General features: G+C 28.2%; 1 protein-coding gene across 1 annotated transcript; it reads left to right on the forward strand.

Moving 5' to 3' along the window:
- The first annotated feature begins 9,769 nt into the window (after positions 1-9,769).
- On the forward strand, positions 9,770-11,327 carry LOC8286987 (transcription factor PRE6). Its single transcript, XM_002520062.4, has 2 exons — positions 9,770-10,479; positions 10,843-11,327. The coding sequence occupies exons 1-2, from the start codon at positions 10,354-10,356 to the stop codon at positions 10,996-10,998; spliced, it is 282 nt and encodes a 93-aa protein (XP_002520108.1). The 5' UTR covers positions 9,770-10,353; the 3' UTR covers positions 10,999-11,327.
- Positions 11,328-11,989: the final 662 nt, after the last annotated feature.

The raw sequence follows: 11,989 nt of genomic DNA on the forward strand, positions 1-11,989 counted from the left end.
GGTCGGCAGGGAGCTGTCAAATGCCCATTCTTTGGTTTTGTTCTAATATTTTCCAACATTTTTCTTTTGGCTTTATTCATCCAATTGCATATCAAATTGGGTTTACATTTAAAGGGTCTTCCAGGATCAGTCTCTATGACCAATAGAACTTTCCACTCTACTTACATTTCACTCATTTAATGTTAATTTTCGTTGATGTTTCTTCTAATCTTAAGAAACTCTTCTATAGACTTATGATTAAGGTTATAAAAACTGAAATTACAAAGGCAATTTTTATTTTCTTTTTATTTCTACAGAAATTTGTTTTACAGAATCTACAGCTTGCCTTATATAATGAATGCCTCCTTCATTAAGTTCGCACTTTACATCTAACAATCATGGTTTTGATGTTAATTGCGAAGAAATTCAAGATAAATCTTGCACATGAAAAATGTAATTAAACTGCTTAATGGGGCAGTTTATTTATTTATTTCTGGCGCTGGAGCAACAGGCAATCAGAAAACGAGGGTGAACATAGTTTGACATTTTCTTCCAAATTTATAATGATTAATTAATGTCGTTTCGAATGCCATATATGTTATGGGTCAAATATATTTATTAAGATATTGGAAGAAACTAATAATTCAGTTGAATAAAGCCAAGATATATGTAACGGTTTTATATAATCCATACAAAAGAAAAATATATGATGAAATCTTGAAAGTGTTTGGTAGTTCGATGTTAGATTGAAGTCATGGTAGAATGAGGTGGTTAAAATCGTGATAAGATTTTTAATTAAATCATCAGTTTTTATATTGTTTTTGTTGGTGCCACTCTATCTTTTGTGTTTCTCCAGTTTTCTCTATTGGAGTTTTAATATGTAATCGTTCATTTCTTTCATTCACTATTACCATTTATAATCCGTCTATTTTCCTTTTCCAATCTCTAAAATTAAGTTTACTTTATAATTATTAAGTGTTCCAAAGTTTATGGAGTGATGCAGGAGGTTTGTGACTAATTAGCTTTAAGATTTTGTCAAATGATTTATTATTTAGTTTATGTTATTTTAAAATAAAAATATATTAAATTTAGAGAATTTTACGTCCAATTATAAATGTTTAATTTCTTTAAATAGGAAAAATAGTAATTTCAGAAAGTTTTATTATTATCATATTGAGATTTCTTAATATATATATATTTAAGTTGCCCTTCACACTCACGTGCTTTGAGCACTTCTCGGTCCCTACATAAAATTACCAGAACTGGGTCACCATGCAACTCAACTTGCTCATAAAAAATCTCTTTATTACGCCACTGCCATATCATCCAAGTCGTGATGCCGAAGAGAGTGCTCTACTCAACATCCTGAAACTTCCCTAAGTTCTTTTGCAGATTTGAGCCAATCCATTTATGCGGATTCACCATGCGCAGCCATAGAGGTTTAATGGTCTCACAATCCCTAAGAGCATGCATTATAGTTTTATCCGCTTTCTTGCATCTTGGACAGATGCTAACATCTTTCATATGCCTTCGTTTCCGCTACTCATTTGTTAACAGTCTATTATGCAACACAAGCCAAAGGAAGGAGCGAACCCTTTGAGGCCCTTGCCATTTCCAAACAATCTCCCACTCCCTGCTACGTTGGTCTCAATTTTCCCCTTCATTGAGCATATATATTAATTTCTAAATCCTAATATTTTTTTTGATATATGTGCTTAATTTTTGACACATATAATTTTGATATATATACTATTTTTGACACGAGAAATTTAAGTTTATGTGTAATTTTATAATTTTTTATATTAGTTTATTAATTAATAGTTACATTCCTAATTAAACACAAACTCTAATTCTACAAAATAGGATATTAATTATATTTATTATTATATTAATTAATAAATAATTTTCTATTATAATAATAATACTAATTCTATCCTAAAAAATAGTAGCACATTAATTATATTCTAATATTATATTAACTAATAAATAGTTTTTAATTAGATAAATATATTAAATCTATTATAAAAAATAGCATATTAATTATATTTTAATATTATATTAATTAATAAATTAATTCTATAATTATATAGTAATTCTAATATAGAAAATAACACCTTAAATTATATTTCTAATACTATATCTAATAATAAATTAAAATTTTAATTATATAGTAAATTTTTAATTTTAAAAAATAGTAATATTAATTATATTGATATTTAACTTATAATATTAAAATTAATTAATAAATAATATTTATATTATTATATTAATAAAATTTAAAAATTTTAAAATATTAAAGAAATTTTCATATAATTAGTTTGTTATTATTTTTTAAGATTTTATAAAATAATATTAAATGTTGAAAATTTAATTAGATTGTATTTATCAATTTAATTTTATAATTAAAATAATAATAACAGCCGTGCAACGCATGGTAAACGACTAATTAGTTTAAGAGCTGAGCATATAAATGGGACTACAACATTATAAGTAAAGGAGTGAATTAATTTTTTTTAGAGAAAAGCTTATTGATGAAAGCTGCTTTTTTTTTTTTTTATACTTTTTGTGAATTTGATCAAATCTTTACAATTCAATCCTAATTTAATAATTTCAATATAGTCTATCACAATTTGTGAAATTGACTAGTATCTTTACATATGTGGCAGCCAATCTATAATTTTTCTTTTTTCTTTTGTCAATCTATCTTTTTACCTTTGTTGACAAAATTGCAAGAGATTGAAAAATTCTGAACAATATTACTAGGTATTATAAATATTTGAATTTTTTTAATATATATTAAGTGTCATTGCCATTGAAGTAGTGAAGAGAAAAAAAAAATTTAATTCGATATTCAAACACTTTGATTCGTCAAAAAACACCTATAAAATCGATATGTAACTTAGTGCTACCGAGTGAAATATTCTTTCCACAAAATTATAATCTACTGCTCCGTCAACATGATTGATAATTGTTAGGAATAAATTTATTTACATGTATTTCTTAATGTTTGATATTTGTTTTTATTTTTTATATCAAAATATACTTGTTAATCATCATTTGAAGAATATTTATATTTTTTTCTATAAAAAAATCATGCGAGAAAGGGTAAAAGAAAAATTCATGAAAGAATTCAAGAGTAGTTGTTATATTGTCAAAGACACATGCTAATTAGTCCACAATTGGAGATGGAATTGCAATAAATTTATCAAATTAGGATAAATTCTTAAAAGAGGAAAAATGATTAAGCTATTTTAATGATTAGCCCCGAAGAAAATCAGTAGAGAGTTTGCTTTGATTTTTCAAATTTAAATATTCTATTTTAGAATTCATGAAATTTAATGTTCTATTTTTTTGAGATATTTATTTACTAATCAATAGATTAATATAAAAATTTATTTTTCGTGAACGAGTGAATAGAAGTATCTATTGTTAAAAAAAAAAAAGTATTTGTTTATCTTTCTGCAAGTTCTATTTGTTTATTTATTTTATGGACTTTTGCCGAGTCATTTAATATGAGAACCTCATTCTTTAAGAACAACATGTGAAGAAACAAGAAATTACCTATAGAAGTTTATAAACGTGATCACATTATGCAATTGAAATAATTGGAAGTACATAATTAGAAGATTCGAATAGTCAAATCTTCGAATGTCAATTGAGATTTGCTTGCAGGTTATGATCATTATTTGATGAAACTATAAACGAAGATTGTGTTATGGAAATTCATTCTCATATAAAAATGATGAGATATATTATTCTCGGCTGATAAGATATAAATATTCATTAATTAGTTTAAAATATTTTATTGGAGAAATAGATACATGTTGTAAATAGGTGGGGAAATTTTAAATTACTTGGAGAAAATTTTCCAATCAAGAAAAAATATAACATTGGTCAAAACTCGAGGATGAGCTCTTTTCCACCTTGGAAAGAATGATGTTGGAGCTTCCCCTTGACAAAATTTATTAATTTTAAAATTTTATCAAGGATGAGTTCTTCCCCACCTTGAGGAAAATGATGTTGGAGCCTGCTTGACAAAATTTATTGATTTTTTTTAATGATTTTAATTAGATATTTTCTGTTTTAGTTTAGGTTGATTGTTTATAAAAAAATTATTTTAGGAGTAGAATTCCTAAAATGATATTAGAGTAGAATCCCTCCAGTAAATGGGTGGTTCCTAAAAGAATAATGGTGAAGTTGATAGATAAGAATAGGTTGGTAAAAAACAATAGCATGATAAGAGTGAAAAGTAATGACATTTGGAGATATGACATTTTGGTTCCAATTCCTTCTTGGTTGGATAGTTATGGACATATTTATATTAAAGAGGTTATAATGATTTTAGCAGGAGGAAGAAGTATCTGCTTAGCTTGTTATTTCAATTTTATCTTACACTCTAATTAGATGATGAAGACGCTTCCAACCTAATTTGAATATTTTATTGTGTTTAGTGATAAAAGTTTCCTACCTTTTATTAAAAAAGAAAATAACTATTTATCTTAGGTTTTCTGATTTTTAACTATTTAATGTATGTAGCAGCATTAGCAAATACGCATAGAATATACATTTTTTTCCTTTAAATAAATATATTTATAAATTAATAAAATAGTACACAATAAATCGTATTAATTTAGAGAATTCTTATGGTAGAGAAATCATATAAAATGTTTTTCATACTCCTAGATTAGCTCAGATGGTCTTGACATAAGAAGTTGCCAGCATCCAATAATGCAAAAAGATAATTAAAGTTTGGAAGAGCCCAAGATCAATTTATTATATATCTCACATGCCCATAAAAGATTAATTAGTTAAGAACTTGTGGTGAGACAAACCCATCAATATTGGTCGGGGCAAGAGGTTTAATTTGCTTAGTAATCCTATTTTCCTGATCATTCTTTTTCTTCATGTTATGAAACTAATGGACTAGTAACAATAGTTCTTTCTGCTACTCTCAATTATGTTTCAGGTTTTACAATCATAATAACAGATTTGATCTGTTTGTGACCTGAACTACGAGATTGTTCCTGTCATCCTTAGTTTTCATGTGATCCACGGTGGTAAAAAATCTCGTCCAGCTGTGCATCTTTATTCTAATGCAGATTTTATGCTCTTCGCGACAGTGATTACTTCTTAATTTTAATGCAACAACACCCTCCTGAGCAAGTTTTTGTTTTATTTTCTTTTTTTAATTCATAAATGCCATCCAATACTCATTAAAAGTGGTACTAAAATTACACGAGCATAATATTTTTAAAAAAATTTAATGAAACATATAATTTTTTTTTTTATTTTTTTTTAAAAATTGTTTTCAAAATATAAACTTATACTATATATAATTAAAATAAAATTAGATATATTTACAAATTTATATCTGAATCATTCTCTAACTTATTTTTAATACAAGAATGAGCAAACAAGTACATCTACAGCTCTTCTCTAACGTGTGCATTGCCTGTGAGTCATGAATGACCCAAGTAGATCTTCTCGAAAGCATCATTCTAATCCCAGCTAATGCAAGTTGTTGGTCGAATTTCCAGATCTATAAATATATAACATTGACTATTAATTAAGATCAGTACCAGCAATTAAAAAGAATCTAAATGTACGAAAAGATTCATCTCATCGATTCGACCCCAAAATAAAGGTATCATTATGATTGCAAGTTGGGGCAAGAAACAATTCCCACATGTATTCTAATAGGAAGAGAAGTATTCATTACATCATCATTGTCATTATTATTTCTTGACTACTATTAAAGTTATGGGGTTTATCAATAAATCCAGGTTTCCAAACAGCTTCATCAGCTCAGCTTGCACTTTTTCTTTAAATTAAAAAAAAAATTGCACTTTAAGGTATATAATATATTAATTATTAGCAACTTCAAGTTCCCGAATATAAATCTGTCCACATATATTTCGAACTTTGGATCCCATTTGGTTGCATGATCTTACAGTTCTTGTCTTCTGACACTGCCCAAAGCATAGTGGAAGAAAAAGGGAAAAAAAAAATCTAGATAAACATATGATCAACCCAACTGATCGGATCGACAAGGTCCTAGCTATCTTTACATGGAGATAGGAATTAATAATATATAAAAACATAGAGGTATTGTTATGACAAAAAATATAATATATACAGTCGCGTATATAATATCTAGAGGAATATCAGACCCTCTCCTGTAATAATGCAGAACTCATCATCTGATCAATTTGGCTGTATCTTGATTATAATAAATTTGGGAATTGGGTAGTCTCTGATTAAGGATTTCTTTTATTTTCTATTAAACAATTGTCTTCCAATTAATGCTGACAATTCATATATATACATATTGGTTATATTGATCCTTTGAAAAGAATGAAGCAAAAATGACCATATCATGCAAGTTTTTTTGTGACAAAACAGCTAACAATAATTCTGTTTGAGCCGTCTTTGTATTGAACGAAGCGTCTCGACACCATGTGGTATATATAAGCAGGCAAGGCAAGCAGGGCAAGCAACCTAGCTAGGCAGAACATGCATGGATGCAAAGAAATTTGAGTTTTTATAAGTTTGAATTCTGGTAAGAAACGAAAAGGAGGAGTGGCACTTGCACATGCAGTTCTTTTTTTTTATTTTTAGAATTTAGTTCGAAAGCTTTTTGAAAATGAGTTGCGTGGGATCTGGCTACTGCTAAACACAATACCACACTGGCATACAGTTGTTATTGACATACAGATACAAGCATGCGGGCACTGTAAATGGATGCCGATCAACAGATTGAACTGATAGCTGACTCTTTATTTTTCATTTTTTAAATTAATTTGAAGAAATGATAGATTTCTAACAAATGTATTTATGATGACAAATAAATACGTTCAAATTTGAAACAATATAATATTCTTTCTATCTTTATATCACAAGTAACAAGAAAGTCACATAATATTCTTGTATTATATTATAACATGATGATAATTAGATTAATTGAAGCATTAATTTTGGAGGGAATGAGTGATGAGGAGTACAGTTAAATATGACGATGTTAATATCCTTCTAAATTATCACATAGGGACCACTTTCACCTGTTGACTAAAATTTTGGAGGATTGGTTTTTTAGTATATTTCTTAAGACCCGTTTATAACTTTGTTTTAATTGGATTTTTCTATCCGGCACGAAAAATGGTGTTATGGTGACAGATTTGGATTCAGTTCAAGTTAGTATGGCTCTACCATCATTTTTAAGTGAAAGAAAGCTATATGGTCAAGTCCAGCATAAATTACTATCAATGACCGTCCCTTCTCTTCCTCTAGCGTTAAATGAAAAGGAAAATTAATTTTAAAGTTTTTTAAAAAAATTATATTTATATAATAAAATCATTTTATAGTCATACATTTGAGTTTAAATAAATTTTATAAATATGAAGAGTTTATAATTTAATGGAGGTTTCAGTACTAAAATATTTTTTATGGACTTAATATTTAATTTTATAAATAAAATAATATAAATTAAAAATAAGATATGTTAATATCTTATTATATTATATGAATAAAATTGATGGGACAAAATAATATTACGTTAAGATAAAATATAACGTAACATATATATATTTTAAATTATATATAAATATTATAATATAGAAGAATATTTATTTATTTATTTTTATAACTTTCTTAAATTAAAATCGTAATTTTTTATTATTATATAAAAATTATTTATATATAAAATACCAGTGTAGAGATAATAACCGGATATTGTACGATTTCTTTATAGATCCAGTAGAAGTCAGCAGGAATGCATAGAATCCGCAGGAAATCGAAGACTTAGAAGGAATTAATATATGGGCATGACTCGGAGACTCGTCCACAAGCTGATAGAGCAAGAGATATGATGAAATGGCCATGATCCACGACCATATCACACATTTGTTTATAATTTTTATCATTTTGCATGCTCATGATCTTTCACTTCAGTTTCCTCTTCTTTTTTCTTTTTTTTTTTTTCTCTCTTTTCCAAATGAAGCATTGGAGTTTTATTAGTTATTTCTAGAGAGTTTCTTTATTTTCAAGAGCATTATTTATATAATAAATATTTTAAACACTCTTTAAATAAAAAGAGTAATAAATAAAATTTTCTATAAAATTATATATATTAAAATCTTTTTATAGTCGGACATTTGAAATCAAATAAAATTTATTATTATAAAAAGTTATAATTTAATAAAAATTTAAGTACTAAAATTTTATCTATATTTAATAATTAATTTTATTGATAAAATAATAAAAATTAGAAATAAGATATATGTTAATATTTTATTATATTAATAAAATAAAATTAAAATAAAATAATATATATATATTAAAATTATTTGTATAAATATTATTATATAAAAAAAATATTTTCTTAAAGCGGAACTTAGAAAATTTATAATTTATACAATATAAAATTTATTCATATTAATAACTCGCTCAAATAGAGAGCGCAAATCTATTTATGACATTTTGAAATTATTTTCTTTTCTTTTTAATTTTTTTATTTAGACTTAGTATACACTATAATTAAAAAAAAGATATATATATATATATATATACTTTTTATACTTTTTTGATACAAAAAGAAAATGAAACAAAAAAACTCAACTAATGACCATTCGAGATCACGCAGCACCTATAATATAATTATATTAAAGTTAACATATATTTTATTATTTAAAACTAACAAATATTTATCGATAAATTATTAATTATCTTAAGTAAAAGTTATATATATATATATATATATACACACGCTAGAAAAGGTCCAATTTTCAGTGCTAATTACGCGGACAAACTGACTAAAAAACCAGGAATCTCGCCGGAAAAAGTTGCAAAACATGTCAAAACTAATAAAATGTATATCACATTACCGACAATTTGTTTTATACTATGAACAAATTACATATTTAATTAAATAACTATTACTTTTATAGATTAAAACAAAACCTCGTTTTTTCCCATTATCCATCAAAATCTATGTCAAGCCTTAGACTATTCCGAGATAACGTAAGGTAAAAGAATGGGAGATTGAGATTCTAATACCCAAAAAGGTGAGTTATTTTGTTTATTTCAGGTACTGTTTAATGCAAGACTAGTGTAGTAATAAAAACATTAGTCAAAGAAAGACCAATCCCTTGAATCTGTTCTGCTGAATTGCAGCGACCACGGGACGACACGTGCTATGCCATGTCGTGACCCCAAATGTACAAAGATCATGGGGTTTAATTCTTTTTTTTTTTTTTTTTAAAATCCCATTCTGGTCAACAATGTCAAGCATCCTCTCCATTCGAGCAAGTTAGCTAGCTCTTATCCATACCTAATTACCCAATCTGGGTTATTTCCAGACAAATAGCAAGTGAGAACTCTTGACACAATGCATCAACTCTAATTCAAAACAATGAGTAAAAAAGTAGAAAAAGACGCAATTCTCTTTCATTATGAGACTTAAGCTATCAAGAGTTTGAAATTCATTTTCTATAGAATAACAAAGGAACCATATTTTTATATTGTTAAGAGAAAAATAAAATTAAACTATAAAAAGGGTTCTGTATCGCACAGGCAATGCTTAATTAGTATATTATTAATTCAATAATAAAAAATATGAATAGAATATGTTAATTCAAGATAACCATTAGAAAGGTGTATTTTTTTAATAAGTTTGTACTTTTATTATTGTATTTTCAGCACTGGATATGCATTTTTATTAGCGTGAGTAGCAGTAGTTAAATAGAAGAAGAGGTAGAGTTGTGTAATAGAATTATTAAAATGACAAGAAATGAGAAGGTAACGTGGCTTTGCGTGCTGAGACTGAACAAAGAGGCCCGAGTAGTTGGCTGATTAAGCAGCACAGTTCCCTTAACCCACTTGATCTAACTCCAGTTTGGGAACACAAATAGAAGCACAGTATGGCGTATCTCTATTACTTGGATTCCTCTCTCTCTTTCACTCTTTCTTTCTCTCTCTTTATTTCATCCCCTACAGAAGAAAAAAAAAAAACCTACTTAATACCAAACTTAGCCCATGCACTTTGTCTTCTTCACCTCCAACACCCACCTCCCTTCCCCCCGTCTCTCTCTCTCTATATATCTCATTCTCAGATTTTCTCTTCTTGGCTCACCCTATAAATACCTCTCTTACTTCTCTGTCTTTAACTACTTGTCTATCTTTCTCAAGAGTTGCATGCCCTTGAATACTCTTACACCTCACTCATAAGCTTGCTTTTCTTTGCTTTCTTTATTTTTGCTCTGACGAGTTACTTAGTACTTCCCCGTTTGTCTTTCCATAACTTGGCTGGCTAGTTAATTTGTGATACTCGTTTCTTTCTCAAGTTATATAGTAGCAACAGTGCAGCATTTAGCTAACACAATGTCGAGCAGAAGATCTCGTTCCAGGCAGTCAGGTGTTTCTAGGATTTCTGATGATCAAATCATCGATCTTGTTTCCAAGTTGCAACAACTTATTCCTGAGATTCGGAATAGGCGCTCCGACAAGGTACTTACCAAGCCAGCTAGTGTGGTCTTTTTATTTTATTTTATTTTATCATTCTCTCTTTCTCTCTCTATCTAAGTAGATTCAGAATTTGTGTGGCCTTCATTCTTTTAAGTAAAAGATAAGTCATATATTAACGCACAGCCTCATTTATTTTCTATGGGGTGCATTCTAGCTACTACAACTTGAGGTGTGGGACTCAGTTGTTCCCTAGCTATTATGAGTTTTCCACAGACAGAAGAAAATTCTTGTGATTAATAAATGTAAATACATGCAGTTTAATTAATGCACACATACAATAAGCTTTGTTTAATAAGTATATAATCAACATATGACTAATAACTTAATTTACTTAATATGAAACAGGTGTCTGCATCAAAGGTGCTTCAAGAAACTTGCAACTATATAAAAAGCTTACATAGAGAAGTGGATGATCTTAGCGACCGTTTGTCGGAGCTTTTGGCTTCAACTGACAGCGATAGTGCTCAAGCAGCCATAATTAGGAGTTTATTCATGGAGTAGAGGACGAGAACGATATGATATCATACTTCTAATTTTATCATACTGGCATTGTATTATTTCTTCGATATATATATAAAATATATATGTAATATGTATGCACTTCTAGGGTTTTGGTCATTAGGCCAGGACAAAGGGTTAACATGGTCCTGCTAGTATTAGCTAGCTATCTCCATTTTCATGAAAACCCCTTCTTTAGTAACTCTTGTAGTAATTATTAGCCCATATAATAAGTGAACCTGTACGTGTATTTCTCATGCTACTAATAGAAAGCTACGTTTAGTTTCTGTCTGCGTTATCTTATTCAGAGTATCAAAAAATTTCAAGATTAACTACTTGTATTGATGATTGTGCCTCAGTACTTCCCGATAATTCATATATGAAATGCGTAGAGCCATAGACGACTTATATATCCAGCAGCCATTAATATTTTAAATCTGTAATTATACAAGTTAAATCTATATCTTCTTATGAATCTAAGTTATATGGAAGAAAACCCTTATGATCAGGAGTGGACCCAAAATGGTCCATCTTTGAAGTTGACAGTCGATAACACGTGACTTTACCCCACACTTATAATTTTTGTAATGTGCCTCACACTGCAACAACTTGAAATTAATATATTTGTATACGTATGAACCCGTGATATAATATTGTTTTTGGCATTTTGGATCCCTTTTCACTTTCCTCGACATCAAACGTGGCCTTAATTTCATTAACTTAGTACTTCCACCTTACCATGACCGTATTGTTCTTCATAAATATATATGGATATTATAGTTTTGGATATAGAGATGGAGACCATGCAAGTTGATATAACGTGACAAATGCAAATGGCAATTTATTTAGCATCATGTGATTCAGGGTCTAGTAGCAGCTCTAATTTACGCAAGGAAGACGGCAGATAGAGTGACCTTGCATCCTCTCATACATGCATTCGGTGAAAAATTTGTTTCAGTTATAGGAAAAAGTATTTATGTATAGTACGTAAAAG

Source organism: Ricinus communis, chromosome 1, assembly GCF_019578655.1.
Source record: "Ricinus communis isolate WT05 ecotype wild-type chromosome 1, ASM1957865v1, whole genome shotgun sequence".
Lineage (NCBI taxonomy): Eukaryota > Viridiplantae > Streptophyta > Magnoliopsida > Malpighiales > Euphorbiaceae > Ricinus > Ricinus communis.